General features: G+C 42.2%; 1 protein-coding gene across 4 annotated transcripts in view; it reads right to left on the bottom strand.

Moving 5' to 3' along the window:
* PDE8A (phosphodiesterase 8A) overlaps window positions 1–22,477 on the bottom strand; it is a 196,579-nt gene that overhangs the window by 42,365 nt on the left and 131,737 nt on the right. For 3 of the 4 annotated variants that reach the window (XM_075006290.1, XM_075006291.1, XM_075006288.1), the window contains exons 2-8: window positions 21,904–21,960; window positions 15,988–16,178; window positions 13,652–13,708; window positions 10,706–10,763; window positions 8,757–8,845; window positions 8,169–8,247; window positions 3,775–3,912 (exon numbers count right to left, since the gene is read on the bottom strand). In XM_075006290.1, coding sequence (XP_074862391.1) covers window positions 3,775–3,912; window positions 8,169–8,247; window positions 8,757–8,845; window positions 10,706–10,763; window positions 13,652–13,708; window positions 15,988–16,178; window positions 21,904–21,960 — 669 coding nt within the window. Of the gene's footprint in view, window positions 1–3,774; window positions 3,913–8,168; window positions 8,248–8,756; window positions 8,846–10,705; window positions 10,764–13,651; window positions 13,709–15,987; window positions 16,179–21,903; window positions 21,961–22,477 lie in introns of those variants that run through there. The other variant, XM_075006292.1, reaches the window with a different exon arrangement.

The raw sequence follows: 22,477 nt of genomic DNA, 5'->3' as shown, positions 1-22,477 counted from the left end.
AGAAAGAATCATTAATATAATATGATCCTTGATATTATAATCTAATGCTTTAATGCTACCTTTCGAAGGCAGAGCTTCATCACCCGTCACCCCATAGCTTTACAGATCAAGTAAGACACCACAGCTCATTGCAAAAACCAGAGTCAAGCACAAAATCTTCCACAATGTAATCTGAATACAGGGAATTGCTGCTGAGTTTGGTTCTTTTTTCAGATAATACTACACAGAGTGAGCATCTTTACAAACTACTCTTTTGCTTTAGCTTACTAAATAACTTCCCCTAAAGTTTGCAGAAGGATAGTCCTCTACCAAGCAACCTCCAAAGCAGAAAGGGAAATTGTGCATTGTGTGAATTATCAATATGTATCTCACGAGGCCTGATCTATGCTACCGCTTAAGTTAAAATAACTTATGTTGCTCAAAACAAAACAGCAGTAATGTAGCACTTTAAAGACTAACAAAATGATTTATTCAGTGATGAGCTTTCGTGGGACAGACCCAACGAAAAGCTCATCACCAAATAAATCATTTTGTTATTTTTTAAAGTGCTACATTACTGCTGTTTTGTTTTGTTAGACTACCACGTCTCTGTTACTATGTTGCTCAAAGGCGTGAAAAAGATATTCCTTCTGAGTGAGTTAAGTTACACCAACCTAAGTGCCATCTGCACTGGCGCTACGTACTGTCACCTGCCACAACAGCTTCTCTTTTTGAGGACATGGAATAATTATGTGGAGTGCAGAATGACTGCCCGTCAGCACAGTGTGTCTTCACCAGATGCAGGCACCAGTGGAGGGCTGTGGAGTGGTATAGATTTGCCCTCACTTTTTGAAAAAGTGAGCTGACCTCAAAGATTTTTTTTGTCCCAGATCACAGGGATTTGACGCAGCAAAACTTGTAATCAGATGTGATCAGCTATTTCACCTCAATGACTCTAACTTGACTCATTCAACAAGGTAAGAATACGCAAGTGTTGCTTTCTAATTTCATAAATTTGAACAGAAGGAACACTCCTTTTGACAGACATAGTTTTTCTTGGTTCTACAATATCCTTCCTGACCACTGTGTACTACATGGATTGTCTGCGTCTGTTCACTAAAGCAGTCCCTCTCTTTACTATGCCAGTCAAATGCTGTCTGACATATGCTGAACTTGGCCAATGAAAAATGTTGCTCAACACAGGAGTTAAAATACTGCCAGTGAATGAACAGGCGAAGATCTATCCCAGAGCAACATGTACAACTGGACACTTATTTTTCAATCCCTGGAACAGCTCTAGCTGAAATCTTGGTTTGTTACCATATTTGTTATGATATTATGTAGTCTCAAATTGGCCAGGCTTAGTCTCATCAGGAGATAAGAACTCCTACTCTGTGCCGGATGATCGGAAAACATCACTGCACAGTTTTTTGTCTGGACTAGAAAAATTGTTTGGTACATTGTAACTTAATGTAATCACGTTTCAGTGCCACATATTTGGTTGCTAATGGGAAGCAGTCCTTCATGTGTTCAAAGAAATCACAAACATGGAGGGAGACAGATAAATCAAATCAGATTTATCTTGAAACAACCATAGTTTTTTGGAGAATGTTATTCCTTCCAGCAGTAAGTTAGTTTTAAATTCCCCTGGAACAATTCAGTAAAAACATTTTCAAAGTATTGCGATCTTTCAAATGTTGAACCACACAGTAAAATTGCATCTGCAAATGTTTTCTGGAACAACGTCTTTTGTGTTAATAGGTAAAATACTACATTTTTATAATATATATAGATTACAAACTGTTAAGTGCCCAAAGTCAAATAAAAAGACGTATGGAACAAACCCAGAAGAACTACACTGAGGAGCAATTAAGACTTTCCAGAAATTTAGGCTTTAAAGTTTAATATCTCACTAATGTTCACAGAGGGGTGCCCTGGAATCAGAGTACTAAAACATTACCATCTTGACAGCTCCATAATTTGTGAGAAAATATTCTTTTTATTTTATTTTTTACCATGAATAGTCTAAAAATACTTTTCTGTTATTAGAGGCATTTTCACCATTATATTAAAAATAAGTGAAAATGTGATAATTAGATCTCTTGAACACTTGAAGCTGTTGTCATGAAGAACTAACTGATCTACCATCTTAATTTAATGAACACCACAGAACGGCATCAGACCTGTACCACGTGTTTTTGTTTGGATGCACCTTCACACAGGCAACAGAATTGTGAAGCACCATCACTTCAGCCCTTGGATGTCTCTTGGATCTGTTCCAGCACCTCAGTCAACAGCCAGATACTTGACAGTTTCATGTTCAGATGCACATTCCATCTATACAGAGACACATCATTGCCTTTCTAGATGAATACTCATGTTACTACCTTGACGTATGTAGTGTGACTAATGATCACATCTTTGCACTGCTGCCCTGATACATCAATGGCTAGATGCATACAATACTAGTGATTAATTTTAACATCTCATCACACTGTCAATTATGTGGTGTTTCCCAGCAGATAGCCAGTGTGACCCAATTAGTTACCCTGACTCAGCCTTGTGTATGCACTTTGGCACATCTTTGCAAAAGCAGCTGATTCAGAAACTTCCTTGTGCTACCACCAAGATCAATGTCTCCTGATAAGACCTCTTTTCACTGGCCTCAGAAGACATTTACACTTTGCTGTTAAGTGCAAGTGTCAGCACTGAGACACACTATCATGTGTACTCAAACAGCACCACAACGATAACACAGTCAAAGGACCACCACAGTGACATGTGGCAGCCTGTAAAATCTCTTACCAGCCTCCAGCTCTGCACTTTGAAGCTATCTGACTCCCCCGCATTTCCTTGATGCAACAAGTATTTCTAATGGAAATCCACTTAGTCATTAGCAAACTACTTTTCTTGTGGAAGAAAAGGGCCTGGCAGCCGCTGACATTGCTATCACTCTAAAGAGACATTTCAGACCTTGCTCCTGAGGTTTCTAAATTCTGAGCTTGCTAATCAGCTACAATGTACCATGCTAAACCTGAGTGTGGTTCTCTTCTAATCAGCATCATTCCCATACTAGAAATGTATTACTCCATCTTGGTACTTTCTTAAAATATAATTAAGTATCTTTATGTTTTGATAACTTTGTTTTTTTTTTGTTTTTTTTTTTACAACTGACTAACTTTCCCATCAACGTATAATATTTATGATTCTCAAGTAGAGATTTAAAAAACTTTTTTTTTTGTCATTAAGCATACCAAATATGGGACACAATGCAGGGGCACACAGGTACGCACACATGCACAAATGAGACAACAAGATTTGAATGTGGGATTCATTTCTTTTGCATCAGAAAGGCCGTCCACATCCTTAGAGCCACATTTTAAGTGTTTGGAGTTACCGCAATCAGAGTGAGATACCACAAGATTGGTTTTCAATGCAGTAAAGTACCAATGGGAGTTGAAGTGCATGTGGCTCTGCTCTGCATCCTGCAGTATTGAGCCTGTAATTATGGGCTGCTGAGAGGATTAGACAAAACCTGCTCGTGCTGAAATGGATCAGTTGAATGTGATCGACTTCGGCAGGAACAGGACTGGACCCAGGTTATTTTATTCTCCAAATTCTGCTTGTCACAGCTAGTCTCATTGACTTCAATGGGACTACTTGTGTGATTAAGAAAGTCCTGCATACTACATACTTGCCAAGTCGTTGCTATGTTTTATGCATGGACAATTATCATTCATACATGTAGGATGTAATAACAGCATGGAATGATAAAAATATTATACGGCTACTTACCTTTCCTATCTTAATGCAGGAATTAATAGTATCTAGGAAATCAGCTTTTTTTTCATTTATAGGCACTTCAGTTAATTCCTTTCCTATTAATTCACCTATTTGATAGCCCATCGCTGTTTCAAATGCTGGATTTACATACTGTGAAATAAAACCAAAGCTTATTAGGCACAATACTTAGAGGAAGAAAGTCAGGACAGACCTGCATTTTGATCTACCTTGTTAAATCTATGTTTACAATGCTGAAATAAAAGTCTTTGCATGTATTATTCATACAATATTTTAGCATAACAAAACCAAATAAAAATCCATTCCAGAAGCCTAGTGCTCTCACAAAACAAGCCTGCATGCACACATGAGCAGAGAGAGGAGAAAATATATTTTGTTATGGAAATGCAACATAGTTTTGCATTTCTAAAGAGCTATTATAGACAACAAATACTCTTGAAAAATGAGTCATTTCAGTCTTCAAACTGAAGCCAATCTCAGTGTTCCAAAAGTCACAAAGAGGATGGGGACAATTTGGGGCCAAGGAGAATTAACTAAATTCTGGTTTTTTCACATCTGGGAGGCAGAAATCCTTACCTGTTGGACTGCTACTCCACTTCTATGAAGTTCCTACATGCTGCCTACACAGTAGGTTTAGATCTGTGATTGATTGCTCACTGTAGTCTACCCATAATAGATATTTACATGGCTCCCATGACCATAGTACTTAAATGCCTCACAATCTTTCATGTATTTATCTTCACAGCACCTCTCTGGTCCCTCTCTTCCCTAAAATTTTCCTCTTTGCACTGATGTGCAGCACATATAGAGGATGCAGAACTCTCTGCAGGGTGGTTCTGCTCTGTTTACAGCTTTTGGTGGAGGGCAGAGTTACACCCCTACCCCGCACGCACCACATTCCCCAAAGGTATTTTTCAATGTGAAGCCAAACTCTCACCTCTGTGACTCTGCAATAAAAGATGATGCACAATCCTTTTGAGTGACTTCCATGGATCAAGACTGGTGCCAAGAGCACTCAACTCACATGCACATTGTAATGAAGAGTGATTTAAATTTAACCTGCTCACTTAAAATAAAATTACATCTGGATTGCTGTGTAAGCCTCTCAAGAACAGAGACCTAGGTGGTATCTGTACGGCCCTTAGTTTGGGAGCGAGGCAACCATATTCAAAAACATGGGCCCAACCAAGTCAGTTTCTGAAACAGTTTGGCAAGTGAGCGTGAAGAGAGTAAACAACCTCAGAACTACACTTCTAAAACATGTTCTAGTCTTGTTTAAACAGAGTTTCCAATATGATTTGGCTTCTGCTTTTCCCACACTAGCTGGCCATGCCATCATGGAAATAGTTTAGTTGAACTGATATTAAAATTTGGTTCTCCACAGAGGAAAAAGGACTGTAAATGATCTAAACTCCTACTTGCCACATGGGGCCACAACAGTGATACCCTTAACTCACCCAGAAATATTGTCAAATGATCCAAGTACACACTCAGCCCAGCAGAAGAATCTGTGCTATCTCAGGGACTCTTTTTGCCTCACCACCCCCACACATGATACAGTTCTGCAGTGGTTTGGAAGCCTACTTTTGCAGTCTCCGACTCAAGGAATACTTTCAACATGACACTGAACAGTGCACTGACCCACAGATACCCTCCTACCAACAGTACAAGAAGAAGAACTCTGCAGGGACTCCTCCTGACAGATTAAATGACAGACTGGACCTATGCATAGAGTGCTTCGGCTGACATGCACAGGCAGAAATTGTGGAAAGCGGCATCGCCTGCCCCATAACTTCAGCTGTGCAGAATACAATACCATCCACAGCCTCAGAAACAACTCTGATGTTATAATCAAAGAGGCTGACAAAGGAGGTGCTGTTGTCCCCATGAATAGGTCAGACTATCAAAAGGAGGCTGCCAGGCAACTCACCAACACCACATTCTACATGCTACTATCTTCTGATCCCACTGAGGAGTACCTAAAGAAACTACATCTGCTCAAAACATTCCCTACAAAAGCACAGAACAAATCTACACAGATGCACCCCAAATACTGCAACCAGGTTTATTTTACCTAATACCCAAGACCCATAAACCTGGAAATCCTGGAAGCCCCATCACCTCAAGGCATTAGCACTCTTACTGCAAGACTGTCTGGATATGTGGACTCTCTACTCAGACCCAATGCTACCAGCACTCCCAGCTTTCTTCAAGACACCACCAACTTCCCGAGGAAACTACAGTGCAGTTCGGGTCTTCCTGAAAACACCATCCTGGCCACCATGGATGTAGAGGTTCTCTACACCAATATCCCAAACAAAAATGGACTACAAGCTGTCAGGAACAGCATCCCTGATGATGCCACAGCACAGCTTGTGGCAGAGCTTTGTGACTTTGTCCTCACCCACAACTATTTCAGATTTGGGATCAACGTATACCTTCAAATCAGAGGCACTGCTATGGGCACCCGCATGGCCCCACCGTATGCCAACATTTTTATGGCTGACTTGGAACAACTCTTGCTCAGCTCTCGTCCCCTAGCACCCCTCCTTTACTTGTGCTACATTGATGATATCTTCATCATCTGGACCCATGGGAAGGAGGCTCTGGAAGAATTCCACTGTGATTTCAACAGTTTCCATCCCACCACCAACCTCAGCTTGGACCAGTCCACACAAGAGATTCCCTTCCTGGATATTACAGTGCAAATAAGTGATGGTCACATTAACACCACCCTATACTGAAAACCTCCTGACCTACATGCCTCCAGCTTCCATCCTGGGCGCACCATGTAATCCACGGTCTATAGCCAAGCACTAAGATAGAACTGCATTTGCTCCAGTCCCTCAGACAGAGACAAACACTTCCAAGACCTTTACCAAGTATTCTTAAAACTACCATACCCACCTGAGGAAGTGAGCAAACAGACTGACAGAGCCAGATGTGTACTCAGAAGTCACCTGCTACAAGACAGGCCCAACAGGGAAAACAACAGAACACCACTCACTATCATCTACAGCCCACTGCTAAAACCCTCTCCAGCACATCATCTGTGATCTACAACCCATCCTGGACAGTGATTCCTCATTCTCACATAGCATGGGAGGCAGGCCTGTCCTCGCCTACAGACAGCCTGCCAACCTGAAACAAAACTTTATCAGCAACTACAGACCACACCACATTAACTCCAACTCAGGAACCAATCTCTGCAACACACCTCAGTGCCACCTCTGCCCACACAGTTACACCAGTGACACCATCATAGGACCCAACCACATCAGCCACACCCTCATGTGCCAGCAATGCCCCTCTGACATATACATTGGCTAAACTGGACAGTCTCTATGTACAAGAATAAATGGATACAAATCAGATATCAGGAATGGTAACATACCCTTGTAGGAGAATACTTCAGTCTCCCTGGAGACACAGTAGCAGATTTAAAAGTGGCCATTGTGCAAAAAAAACCTTCAACAGACTGCAAACAGAAACTGCAGAGCTACAAGTCATTTGTAAATGTCACGCCTTCAATCAAGGACTGAATAGAAACTAGGAGCGGCTGTCCAACTACAAACACAGTTTCTCCTCTCTCGGTGTTCACACCTCTCCATCAGCTGAGGGAAGTGGGCCACATCATCCCTGACTGAACTGACCTCATTAACTCTGGCCTCTCTCTTGATTGGTATTCCCTTCTTTTCACGTGCCTGTATATGTATACCTGCCTCTGGAATTTCCAATCCATGCATCTGACCAAGTGGGTCTTTGCCCACGAAAGCTTATGCTCCAATAAAACTGTCTATATGGTGCCACAGGACTTCTTGTTGAATTTGATTTAAATTCTGTTCCTTAAACTGGTTTAAATCTCAGTATGTACAGAGGGAGAGATTCTAGTCTTCAAGGATAATAAGCTTTGAGGAAATGAATTTGGTGATTTTATTTGAGTCATTTGCAGATATTTGCTAAAACTTGACTAAAACTTACACTTTGGGGCCTTGCCTGCACTTGGAATTAGCTTTGCTTACGGCTAGGTTATAAGAAAATTAAATACTCTGCAACACTGTCGGGAAAAAAAGTGTATAGAACAGTGGCTATGTTTACCAGACATTATCAGCAATCTATGAAATAAGCATAAAAAAAAGGAGACAGAGTTAGATCCACAACATAGCCTCAAAGATTACTTATGTTAAAAAATAGATATACTTGGTTTATACAGGACATTTTAAACTGAGGAAGTTCTACATGAGAATTAATTAGACTCATGCATTCAGTATTATTAGGTCAGATGCTCAAACCTTTTAGAAGGACGGAACAAATGTATTTGTGGATGAAATAAAACTTAGTGAACCTACAGAATGATATTTTATGCTTATAAAATAACTAGAACAAACCTGTATTACATGGTCTTCACTTGTGATCTCAATGGCTTCTTGACTTTTCTCGAGTGCTGTAAATATTGAATTACAAGCCCTTGTAGACAGAAAAAAGTCCCAATGGATTAGATTTAAGTGCTTCTTAATGTATCTAATTACAAAACATCACACACCAGAAACAAAGGGGCCAAAAGAATTTCTTGGACTCTGGACTAGAGGGGAGGAGCTGGCTCCATACTCCCAGAAGGGGTGAGTGCTTGGGCAGAACGGGTGGGGTTGGGTTAGCCAGCCCTTAGCACCACACACCACCCCCCATCTAGCCCTCAGATCCGTAATAGCGCGAAGATAGCCGGGAGCCCTGGACCCTTTTGAATTGCGAAGCTCCAGGGCACCTGCCTCCTTTACCCCATCAGTGGACTTGAACAGAATGAAGACAAAAATTCTGTCAAGAACTTTTGCTTTAAAGCTTAAAAGTGCCATACTTCTTTGGCTATGTAACTCTATAATGACTTCCCTACAGCAAGAAGAAATATTCTTTTTTGTATCAGGATAAATTGGGCCCTTTTATTGTCAGGTTTTCCAGAAAATAGTAAAAAAAAAAATTACCTTAGTTTAAATTGTGTCCGCACTTCTCCAAATTCCAACTGAATTAGCTCATTATAACAGGCCATAATATTGGAATTTTCTACATATCTCTGTAAATGAAAAGTTAGAATGGCTTTTCTGTAAACAAAGATATGCTGTTTTAAAGAAAAAAGAAATTATGAATGATAGCAGAAATTCATAAAATGAATACATTCCCACATAAAGAGCTCTAGTATCACTGTGACTATCAAAAGGTCAACAAATAAAATCCAACTAATTTCTGTTAAAACTATTTGTCTTCATGCTATTCAGTTGAAATAAGAATTAAGTTATATTGTTCATCAAAGTAGTCAAATTTTAACACTAATTTTACATGGCATTTTGCTTTCTAGTTTGCAATTTCACCGATAGAAACACACAATATATTTTTTGATTGTTAAATGAAAAAATATTAGCCCTTGTCCAGTATGGACTCATTTTGGGCCTGATAGAGGTGTGAGCTTTGATTCAGACCCTTAATGTGGTTGGCAAAGGGCTTGTCTACACATGGATCCGCTTCTGATTAACTGTTCCCAGATAACTCCATGTGTGAACACACATTCTGTAATAAGAGTGCCATGTTTCTATTTAACTAATCCAATGTGGGTTAAACTAAATAGGCACTAGGAACTCTTGTTGTGCAAAGAGCATGCAGGACTTATTCAAGAACAGCTGTTGCACTTCAAATAGATCCCCTGTCTTAGGCCTGATCTACGCTAAAGGGCAGGGCTGAATTAAGATACGCCATTCCAGCTACATTTATTATGAAGCTGGAGTTGATGTACCTTGATTGAAGCTTCCATGCCATCTCTGGTGTGCGAGGTCAATGGAAGCAAATGCTCCCATCAACTTCCCTTACTCCTCATGAGATGGAGTAGTACCAATGCCAACGGAGCCACTCTCTGAATTCAATTTAGCGCATCCCTACAGACTTGCTAAATTGAATTCTGCAAGATCCATCAAAGCAGCATTGATCTTCCCCATAGTGAAGACATACCCTTAATCAGAAACAACTTCCCAGTGTAGACAAACCCCTAGGATCTTCATTCATGCTAAAGTGCTACGGTCATCAAGGGGAGTTAATTAGGAGTAAGCGTTGCAGGTATGAACCCAGAAAAGATAATGTAAAGGCTGTTAGCCCCCTAATCCTGTAGATATTTAAGCACTCTACATAGCTTTATTCAGCTGAGTAGTCCTTCTGAAGTCACTGGAGTGATCTGGATAAATAAAGTTACCTCAACTTTTAGCATTTGCAGCACTGAGGTACAACTGCAAAGAAGGAAAAGAATGCAAATGCACTACCATGCGGTAATCAAAAGAACAGTGAACATACACCATGCATCTCACTGTAAGTCGTGAGCCTTTTATTACATCCTCAGTTTAATGTACTGAAGAATCTACCTGACTGACACATACACTAATAAGCACCATGTCTGCTTAATTGGGACAGCTGCCAAGGAACAGATTCAGAGTAACACATCTGAGGTGACTCTAAACGATAGCTAATAGCACCTGATAACGTCTGTAGCCTGTTTGCAGATGAGAATTTGTATTTGATAGCACATATTTCCCACGGGATGTTCTGTTGTTCATCACAAGCCACCTCCCTTCTCTTCTACAGTATAGCTATGATGGGTCAGTCTGGCCCAACCATGTGTACTTATAAAATGAAGTTTAATGATTTTAAATTTCTTTTAAAATAAGTATACACAGAGTCTAATCGTTAGAATGATCTCTAAAGTGGTCATGTTTCTGATTCCATTGGTGTATGGCAGCTCAGAAGGAGACAACATACAACAATGGAAGGTGAAGCTTTGCAGACTGGACTATTGATAAACCAGACCACTGAAAACCAAATCAGAACCCAGCTTCTCATGTTAAATGGCAATTCACATTGCAGAACAATTCTGGTGATGATAATACATACATACCCTCGTGAAGCCTGCTGCAATCAATGGCAATACTGATGACTCCTCCCGATCACTCTGTCTTTTAAAACAGAATGACAAAGTCAGAAATCCTTGTATTGCTGATTCAATTCTGATCCCACAAAAGAATCCTTAGCAAGACAGGGGCCTAAAACACACACTGTATAGCCACACATTACAGTTTTCTTATTGTGACTCCAATACACTTCTTGTGCTTTGATGAATGTCTTGAATGTTAGTTTGAATTTTCTGTAAATGCTACATCAAAATTATTTTATATTGTTTCCATTTTCATATACCCTCCCCCACAACATTTTTGCAATGCAAAATCAATGCTTCCAGAATGCAGACTTACAAAATCGCTTGACTAGTCCATATTTTTCTACACTGGAACATTGGCCATTGTCGCTAACATTTGAAAATGGAAAATATGATGAACTTGAAAGTTGATGTGGCCAAGATACGACTTTCAAAAGCGACTAGTGATTTTGGGAGTCTCAAAACTTGGATATTTAACTTGGGATACTCCACTAGGGCCTGGTTTTTCAAAGTCAGGTGCTCAGCCCTTTCTGAATATTAGGATTCTTTAAGGCATGACAAAGTGGACACCTATAAAATGAGACATCTGAATCTCTCATTATTTTTGAGAATCTATGGTCATATAATCTTCCAAGTTTAAAAAAACGTCTATGACTTGAGATGGTGGAAGTTGCGAGGATTGGTGATTGTTTTAGGTTTGGACAAAAAGTATATCGCTACTCTATAGATGGGGAAATTGAGGCATAGCTAAATTAAGGGCCTTGCCCAAGGTGCAGGACAAACAGAGTCTGGGGCAGAGCAGGCATACTGGGTCCATGTCTGGAGCCCACAATTCAAGAACAATGTGGATAAATCAGAGAGGGTTCAGAGAAGTGCCACATGGAAAATTAAAGGATTAGAAAACACACCTATAGAGTTAGACATATGGACCTTAATCTATTTAGTTGACCAGAGCTAAGGGGCAACTTGATTCAAGTTTACAAGTACCTACACGGAGAACAAATATTTAATAATGGGTTCTCCAAGGTCACACAGCACAGTACAACACAACCCAATGGCTGAAGTTGAAGCTAGACAAATTCAGATTGGAAATAAGGAATATATATTTTAATGGTGAGAGTAATTGGGCTCCGCTACACTAGCCCCCTCGGTGAATATCAATGAGGTGCTGAGCTGTATATGCAGCACCTCATCAGCATAATTCTCACCATGTGAACACTGAAATTGCTAACTTCAAAGCGCTGGCAAAGTGGTGTAGCCGCAGGCATTTCAAAGTACCCACACTACTTCAAAATTCCCTTACTCATCAAAACGCCAATGCTTGGGTATGTCTGTGATCCATTGGGAGGTGTGCTGTAGCCTGGGAAGGCAAAGCAATGCTTGCTTTAAGTTAGATAGCATGGCTAAAACCAGCAGTGAAGATGTGGCAGCACTGGCTTCATTGTGGTTGGAATGAGCCTGCCTTGCACCTAAGCGGCTATATGCATTGCTAGCCCATGTCAAGGCCAAGCTGCTGCATTGTCCTTGCTATTTTTAACTAGGCTTCCTACATTAAAGCTAGCATGGGTATGCTCACCTGAGCTGCAGTCATGCCTCCTACCCCATTGTAAACACATCCCCAGGGCAATGCAAATGTATTTCTTAGCTTTACACCAGGCTGGGAGCGGGATCTGGAGTGGTCTGAAAGGCTGGAGAGCTCAAGCTAATGAGAGCTTCTCTTGAAAAGCAATTTTCCTTTTCACAGCATTCACAGTGTGAACTTCTAAAATAAAGGAACTGCAGAAAAGTCTCTTGAGTAACTTCCTGCCATGGCTGTGATTTAGCAAGTCAGGGTCAAATTGGTCCACCTTTAAAACAACAACAACAAAAAACCTTCACTACCAAGGGTTTGCAGTATTATTCTTTTTTGGTGCACGTCAAGAAGTTCTTGTGACACTGTTACCCCACTGCACCAAACCCCCCAGATATACCCCAAATTACTCTCATAAAACACAGTCCAGCCTTAAGGGCTGTCATGGCTGTGAATCTGACTTAGCTGTTATAGTTAAGATTTTCCACAAACTTCCTTTGCACTGGACTCAAGTGTCATCTGCCAGCTTAGCTTTCTTTTGGCCAATGCTTCTTTCTGCTAAGATTGGACACCAAAGACAAAGCAGCAGAATCAAGCCAAAGACGAAGAGTAGGATATAGCCAAGATCAAGACTGGCTGAGCGGGAGGGGACTCAGGTCATGACAGAGGCTGGCGCTGGGGCTGACTTCAGCAGAAAGCTAAGGAATACAAACAGAGCTGGAGCTGTAGGGGAGAGAGGAGTTGGAGGAACCAGAACAGGAGGTGGCCAGGTAAAAGGTGGCTGGATGACCCTCCTTGATGCTTTCACTGAAGCAGGCTACAAAACTAGTTTCAGGAGAATCAGCAAGGCTAGTACGAAAGGGAGTCAATACAGGAGCAATCCTGGCAAACTGGGACAAACAGCCTCCTGAGAGAGAACAGCAAACAAAGCATCCATTCAAAGAGGGTACAGTGAAGGGATGAGAGGTGACAGGCCTACTGTGCAGTTCTGTATCTAGGGACCCTGACAGTTTCAAGGAGGGGCTTCCATAAGTGCTAAAACATTCAACCTTAAGAAGGATTCCACAGGGATACATTTTTGGGTCAAATCATGTTCTTAAAAGCTTCGTGATTGGCAACGGGGGGCAGGGATAGTTGATGCACTGCAGAAATCAACAGGCAAGGCTACACCCCTCCTGTGGCAGAAGATGGACAACACAGCATATAGCACAAGTATAGTGCCACCAGCACAACGAAGTGCTCTAATTTAGAGCTGTTATTCAAGTAGTATTTGCCTTGCAATTATTAGAGTCACATTTGTGATTGTTTACATTAGAAAATAAAAGATATTTGCAATTTACCTTCGGACTACACCAACGATGACTGTATTCTCTGAGGGTTTAATTGTTCTGATAGACCTTAAAATAAAAAAGCAAGAAGACAATCACTTAACATTTCTATAGTTCACCTTTAAAAAGCCTACATTTCCTTTAGAAAAATCCCTTGCTGAAATGCTTAATTCTACAAAAATCCAAACTACATAAAAAAGCCAAGTCCACAGCTTGTTTGGTAATTACAAAACAAGAGTCGGGTTAGCTGTTTATGAGTGTTAATGGAAAACACAACATGCAAATTGTACATTAGTTTAGATTTTAACCAATCCCACGGAGGGAACAGTAAATATCTTCCCCTCACAAATAATATGAACCCCATATTTAACACAATAACCACAATGTGGCTTTCCAAAAGAAGCCATTACTTTAGCAGTTATGCACTTTTCAGATTCGTCCTCAGTTAATGAGCATTTTACTGTGCTCAGGAATTGAGTGGCAAAAATTTAACCCGGGGAACACCAATGCTCTCCTTGAAGGTCTTAAAATAATTCCTTTAGTTTAACAAGGAGTAAAGCCTTTGTCCCAGTGCCCCGACATTCACCCACAATCAGTACTCTGACCCCTGAACCCCGACCCATATCAATTATTTAGTCTAGACATGCTCCCAGGGAGGCTTTCACTAGAAAGTGAAACAAGGCAGTGCTACGTTTTAAGTCCTCGTAGAGATAAGAAAGAATATTTTCCCTTTATTCGTGTGCTATAATAGCTGGGGGGAGTGGGGGCAGCTTCTTTTGGGATCCATGTGCAATGCAAGGTTTTTGAAAACAATGTGTATTTCCAGCCAGATTTAAGTTTTGTTGCATTTGGACATGCAGCTGCATGGGAAATTTTGAGAAACTGAGCATACAGAGAGGTGCTGGAACACTTTTTAATGGAGTGGATGCTGACCCTCTACCTAATGAAAACCATTTTAAGCCAGGAACACCGCTAGCTTCAGGGCCAGATGAACTCTTCTGGGGCCTCCGTCTGGTAGATTTAGTGGATGCCCCCAGGCTCTGGGGTGGGACCAAAATGAGGGTTCAATGTGTGGAGGGGGCTGCTGGGGAGCAGGGTGAGGGTGGGGCAGGATTTGACAGGAAGGTAGGGTGCAGGAGCAGGTGGGGTGGGGCCTGCACGGGGTGGGAGGGGTACAGGAGGAGTCTGGGTTGGAGAGGGATCTGGGAGGGTGCAAGAGTGGGCTAAGGGTGGAGAAGTGGGTCTGGGTGAGAGGGAGGGAAGTTGCAGGAGGGGGATAAGGGATTGGGGCGCTTACCTGGCACACCTCACATTTGGTGGGGGCAGGGAGGGGGAAGACAGGTGGTCCCACAACGTGCTGCACTTGCCGGCATGACCCCCTGCTATTCCCTGGGGCCATGATTCCCGCCAGCGGGAACAGCAGGGGAAATGCCTGCAGGCGAGTGCAGGCTCAGAGCTTCCCTGTCTCATGGTGATGCAGCTCCAGGCTGGGAGCGAGGAGAACAGCAGCGTGCAAAGCCACCTCCCGCCCCCAGCCCGGCAGGCTCACACAGGAATGCAGCAAACAGGGGCTTTACTGTCTGCATCCCAGGGCCCCGGGGTTGCAACCAAGCTCACGGAAGGTGGGGGCAAGGGGAGTGGTGGCTCTGAGGCTCAGCAATTCAAAAGGGCTCAGTGCTCCCAGCTGATGCCACTCTTGCAGCATTAGTGGTGTCTGGAGCCCCAGTCCCTCTAAATGCCTGTGGGAGCGCTGCATGGCATGCTCCAGGCGGCTCTCAGGGCTGTGTGGGCAGAGGACAGGGAAGGCGCGGCATGCTCCGGGCTGCCTGCCCCAGCCCCACCACGCACAGGACTGTGCAGCCAGATGTGTTACCTTGACCACAAGCCTGGCAAGTCAATCAGCCTCCCTGGCTGCAGCCCTTAAAGCCCCTGCATAATGCAGCACTGCCTAGCACCCCTAGCTCTAGCACTGATACATACAGATGACTAATTAAATGAACTGATGCACAGAATTCCCAGATCTGCGTGTGCGCAAATCACACATGCAGCTCTGGACCTAGGCATTTGAAACTCCAGCACCTCAGTCTCACTTTGGCCATAGAGCCTCAGCAATTGTGTACGCTCAGCAATTGTGTACGCCCAGCAATTGTGTACGCCCCCTCAGGCATGGTTGTTATTTTGCACTTTTCTAGATTTTTATCAAAAAGCTGAAATATAAAGAAGACATTTACGGTGACAGGTTCACTACACCTTTGTACGTCCTTTCTGCCTATAATCACATTCCGAGCTTCCAAGTACTCCTTTACCCTAAAACACTACTTTTAAAATTCTGTTGTTTTGGAACTCACCTGCATAGAGCTTCTGCGTCAAAATATCTGGAATGCCTATGGTCGATAATGATAATCTCATGCTGCTTATCCAGAAAACACTCTAGTGCAGATTCAGGTGTCCTGGCAATATTACACCGAAACCCAGCCTTCTCACAGGCCCAACAGAACCCATTACTCTGGTTATCTTCTTTGGCAAACACTAAAAGTACCTGAGTCAAAGAAAGCGAATGCATTATCGTTAACAGAGCCTTATATATACACAGTACAACTGCTACTTCTACAAGCCCTAAGCCACTTTGGCTATGTCTACACTAGCCTCCCCTTTCAAAGGGGGATGCTAATGAACTCTTCAGGATATGCTAATGAGGCACTGCAATGAATATACAGCACTTCATTAGCATAACGGTGACTGTGGCACTCCAAAAGTGCCGCTTTCGGTCGCGTGCGGCTCATCTACCGTGTGCGGCTCATCTATCGAAAAGACCCTGCACACTTCAAAATCCCCTTATTCCTATATGGAATGAGATTTCAAAGCGTGCGAGGTCCTTTTGAAAAGGACCCCGTGTAGATGAGCCCCGCGCAATGCTGCGGTCACCGTTATGCTAATGAGGCACTATATATTCATTGCAATGCCTCATTAGCATATGCAGAAGTGTCTCATTAGCATCCCCCTTTCGAAAGGGGGGGCTAGCGTAGACATAGCCTTTATGAAAACCTGAGTGAAGTCCACTTACAAGATTTATATACCATATTTAATAACTGTTTTTGATAGAGCTAAGGCATATTTTAACAAGACACTATCAAAACTAGAATACAGGGTGTGTAATAACAATAGGCATATGATTTATCATAGTCTGTCTGTAATACAACCTGTAATGTGCCCTTTTACAGATATACAGTCATTTTCTTTCATTTTGCTTGTTTTAACCCCATTCCAGCAAAGCACTTAAAACAGGCGTCACTGAGAAAGTGAACAGTCCCAGTTACTTGCTTAAGGGCTTTGCGGGACTGGGACTTAGCACAGGATGTGCACTTGCTAACGCTGTTGGAATCCCAGATTAAATCATTTGTGGGGAAATCTGCACAGATGCTGCATGATGGAAAATGTTGTACCTTCCACCTCCTTCAGACTCCTCTGAAATGTTGTAAATAGCAAGAACTCTGGCAATTCTGATGAGCTCCCAGGGTTCTGAGGTCACTGGCAGCATTTTGATGTATGCAGCTTGCCCCAGTTATGACTCCTAGGCACAGCCTGCCTTGCAATTTATTTCAGAGAGAGAGTGCGCTGGCTTGGTCACAGACTTGCGCCATAACCTTTAGCAATCTGAACTCCTCTGTGCTTCAGTTTCTTTTTCCTTGAAATGGGGATGCTAATGCTTACCCACATCATACGGGGAGGCTTAAGTTCCTTCATGTCTGTAGTATTCAGAGAAGCATGATGGACAGTACTATAAAAGGTGAGGGGGAGTCAGATCCAAAGATCATTAAAGTCTACAGAAAAATTGCCATTGGCTGCAAAAAGGTTTGCATCAGGGCAAAACTGTACAGAGAGTGAGGAAGAGGCTTTCTTTGGGATGTTTGCAGACTGAATATGGGGTCTGTAATGAATGCTGCTTTTTCAAATAATATAACGGGTGTGCCCATGTTTGGAATGGAGGGGGGAAAGTCATTTTCAAAATTTGGCCCTTGTCACACAATACCAAAACTTTGAATCAAACTACAGCAAGACACGTATAACTCTGGTCAAACAATAATGTATAGTGTCTGTAACTCACGCCACATCCTGCTGAACTTTATACTTCTGGGCTATTTTAAGAATCCCAGTGGCAGCTACACTTTGGACACAGTTGGTCGAATGTCTACCCATAAATCTCAACATTTACATGTAGTGCGTATTTTTGTAAGAGTGAAGGACTTTGTGTTCATTTAACTCAGATTCCTTTTATAGCAACAAACAGTAGTTTGTACTAAACTTTCTGTAAAACAAGTAATAGTTTGGACTATTTTTAGTGAAGTTAATTTATAGCGATCTTAAGAAAGGAAGGGTCATGCTGCAGCAAAAGCACAGAACTACAGTCATCAAATCTGGGATGTATTCCTGGCTCTAACACAGAATCGAAGTCTTTTAACCTCTCTGTACCTCAGTATCCCTATCTGTAAAATGTGGATAATATTACATAGCTAACTCCAGGGGGTATTACAAGGCTTGTTTTACTGAACCATTATTAGATGGAAATGTTAGAATTATCAACAATAATGCAGAAAAGGTGGATGTGTGCAAGAAATATTTCTGTCCTCATTTGGGGAAAAAGCAGGATGATGTATTCACATCATATGATGAGAAAACACTCTCCAGTCCCACTGTAACTAGGCAGGATGTTAAACAGACCCTCCTGAACATCAGGCATATTAAAATCTGCAGGTCTTCCTAATTTGCATCCAAGGCTGTGTCTACATGGGCACAAATCTTCAAAATAGCCATATTTCGAAGATTACTAATAAGGCGCTGAATTGAATATTCAGCGCCTCATCAGCATTAGGATGCTTCCGGCCACGGCGCTCCAAAAGCGCTGCTTTCGAAAGAGCGCGGCTCGGTGTGGCTACATGGGGGTCCTCAGTGAGCAGGATAAGGGGATTTCAAAAGGTGCAGGGTCCTTTCAAAAAGGACTCCTGTGTAGCTGCGCCGAGCCACATGCTTTTGAAAGCAGTGCTTTCGAAGCGCAGTGGCTGGAAGCGTCCTAATGCTACTGGGGCGCTGCATATTCAATTCAGCACCTCATTAGTAATCTTCGAAATGGCCATTAGCGTGGCCATTTCGAAGATTTGTGCCCATGTAGACACACCCCAAGCGTTTTAAAAGAGATGGTCAAGGAGCTCTCTGGACTACTCCTGCAGATTTGCAGTAAGTTGCAGGGAACTAGAAGAAAGCTAATATACTGCGAATACTTATAAGAGGTAAATGGTACAACCTAGGCAGTAGGCCTGTCTGCTTGACACTGATTCTATCGAAAGTAATAAAACAGCTGATGCAGGAATTGACTGATAAAGAAAGAAAAGAGGGCAACAGAATTATTGCCAGTTAGCATGACTTTACGGAAAGCAGATCATGTCAAACTAACATACCATTTTTTTTGTGAAAGTATTAATTGGACTGATAAATGTAATAATGTTGATGTAATATATTTGGACTTCCATGAGGCATTTGACTTTCACATACCACATACAGCATTTTAGAAATGAAGGTCATACAAAATCAAGATGACACACATAAAGTGAATGAAACATTGGCTAACTTATAGGACTCCAAATATGGAGAATCATTAACGACCACGTGTAGCTCTAGTAGGGACTAAAAGGAAGCAGTTCCTGGTCCCACATTCTTTAACATATTTATCAATGGCATTGAATGAAACTACAACATTATCATGGATAAAGTCCGCAGATATACAAAGATTGAGGAAGTGGTGAATAGTGAAGGGAACTGTTCACTGGTACTAAGTGATCTGAATCACTTAGGCCAGGTCTACACTAGACATTAAAGTCGATTGTAAATACACAGTTCTAGTTACTGCAATTGCATAGCTAGAATCAGCTTATCTACAATCGACTTACCTGGCCGTCCTCAAAAAAGGAGGTCAACAGAAGAAACTCTCCCTTCGACCTCCCTTACTCTTTGCAATATTGAGGAGCACAGTTGTTGACTGCCGATCCCTAATAGTTTGATTTTGGGCACCCCTACCAGGTGCATGAAATCGAACCCCAGAAGATTAACCCTCACCAGGTCAATCTTCCATGTACAATAGACATACCCTTATTGTTTGCTTGTATCCTGCTTACTATGTACTGTAATACAACCAAATGTACTCATATACATCTAAGAACTAAGAATGCAGCTAATACTTACAAGATGGAGGACTCTATCCTGGAAAGTGGTGACCCTCAAGTTATTTTTCAGATTCATGATGGTTAATCAGTTGAACGTGAACTCCTATTGCAATGCCATGGCCAGAACAGCTACCATCATTCATTGGATGCAGAAGAACAGGGGAATATAGAGTACAAGTAGAGCGGTTGCATGACCTCCGTATTTGGCACTGGTGTGACCCCGAATGGAAAAATGTGTCTAGTTCTGCTATCATAGTTCAAGGAATACTGGAGAGTTTTAGAGAACAGCCATGGCAATGATTAAAGGATGGAAAAAGAACCGTGATTTATAATGAAAAGCTGAAGGAGAACAATCTATTTGGCTTTTCCAAGCCACAGTTACTGGGGGATTTGATCATAGTCTGTAAGCACCTATGTGGGAAACAGAAACTCGATTATGGAGTGTTCTTCATTCTAGAGGAAAAAAATGGACCAGGATTCAATGGCTATAAATTGAAGCAAAGTAAATTCAACCTTAAAAAAATGTGTATTTTTAAATGAGGGTAATTAACCAAGGGCAGTGATGGATTGTTCATCACTTGAAAATTTTAAACCGAGATTGGATTTTGTATTCTAAAAGAGATGATCTCATTCAGAGGAAATGACCACAACGCAGTCCAATAAAAGGCCTGTGTTATGCAAGAGGTCAGACTAGTTGATCACAGTGGTCCTTTCTGGCCTTATGAGCTATGAATGAACCTATGCAGCAAGAAAAGTGATGGATTCCAAGATGCCAGCAGGTTGTAGGCCTGTGTTATAAAGATAATTGTGGTGTTGTCATCAAAGAAATGAGCGACAAAGAAACTTGGAGTATGAAGGATTTGGGAAGACGAGTTCAGCCTCTGGTGTATTATACTAGAACTTCCTTAACCCAGGGGCCCTGATCTGTGAACACCTGCGGATCGGACCTTAGCAGTGGGAGGAGGAAGCTTCTCTGTGCACTGTCACTCCCTCTCTCTCCAGCTGGGGGAACGACAGTGCAGTCATGTGCTTCTCCAGAAGCTTCTCCTCCATAGCAGTGGAGGGTTGTGCATGGGACCAGCAGGGGATATGGTGCCTCATGTGCCCCTGGGAGCAGGGTACCAGGTAAGCCCCCATCCTGATACTCCATATGCCCAGAGTCTACAGAGACTTCCCTAGCCCAGAAAATTCTAATCCCATATGCCCTGTTTCCCAGGGCTGCCAGAACAAGAATTTCAAGCAAATTAAATTTAGGTTGACTGCAACGTCAGAAAGGCAGCAGGGAAAGAGATCAGGGATAGAGAGACAGCCATATGAATCCATCAGAAAGACAGGATTAGATACCATGGATCATATGACTTAGAGATGGGGTGTACAGGGAGAAGATGAGTGGAGCATTGATACCCATGGACAGGGTAGCAGGGTGAAGAGGTAGATTCACCCAAGAAAGGTATTGATGGAATACCCAGAGAGGTAGGAGGACTAGAAGAGGATGCAGTTTCACAAGCTGAGAGACTATGGCTTCAGGAAGGAGGCTGTGCTTAACTATGTCAAGGGCAGCCGAAAACCCAAAGAAGATGAGGATGGAACAGAGGGTCTGAGATTTGTCCATTTGGATCATTATGGAGCAACATTGTTCAGAGCAGTTTCAGTAGAATGAAGTGCAGGGGGTGAGAACTGGGAGGACTGGTATATAGGGGAGGTGGAGAAATAGTTATAGCAATCACGGTTAATAAGTTGAGAGATGCAGGGGAGAAGGGAGGGGGGCTGGAAGTAGAGTGGGATTTACTTTTGGATGATAAAACTTACAGAGTGCTGTATCTATCTGTTAGATAACATGCTTGTCATCCAGCACGCCAGAAAGCCCTGGGGAGGGGCTGTGCGCACAACTTGGATCCAATCAAAATACTGCCCTGCTGAAATTGCGGTCTTTAGTTTGAGCTGGGAATGTTTATTTCAACATCAATGGGCTTACTGTAAAGGACAGGAGAAAAGCAGCATGACGATGCTGAAACTACAAGTGAATTTCAGTTTTTCCTACAGTGTTACCTGCAGTTGATCTTGGTGGAGTCTCATAGGGCCAAACGGCACATCTGTCACTGGTGCCTACAAACAAGAAGAGAATTTTATAAGTACACACCTGCTCATGTAGGAAGGAAATCAACTCTCTTAAGGAAGATCTCTCTGATTTACCACAGGATCACAAATACATCGTGGTCATTATCAGCCCCTTTGTCTATAAGCGTTTTACGTTGTTTTTAGAAATTTCTGTTCAACGCAGCAACAAAGGTTACAAATCAACAAGCAGGTCACAGTCATTTTCTTATTGACATTTCCAACACAAAGAAATGCATCAATCATGTGAGTATGCTAGACTGAGAATACAGACAAATAAAAAGCTGAATTACTTAGGCTGTTCCGCAACACGGGCAAATGTTTAGAAAAAGCTTTATTTAAAAAATGCAAATAAGCATTTATTTCACAAAAGAAAGGCAGATGCATGTCTGGGATGGGTTAAGATGACCAGGCAGGCCAATTAACCATACAGGCTTCACCTGGAGGCAAGAGCCAGGGGAAGGGAATTGATAGAGAGCAGGCTCAGCTGGGCAGAAATGGGCAGGGC

The sequence above is a fragment of the Carettochelys insculpta genome, chromosome 12 (genome assembly GCF_033958435.1).
Source record: "Carettochelys insculpta isolate YL-2023 chromosome 12, ASM3395843v1, whole genome shotgun sequence".
NCBI lineage: Eukaryota > Metazoa > Chordata > Testudines > Carettochelyidae > Carettochelys > Carettochelys insculpta.
This window is presented reverse-complemented; position numbering and strand designations above follow the sequence as displayed.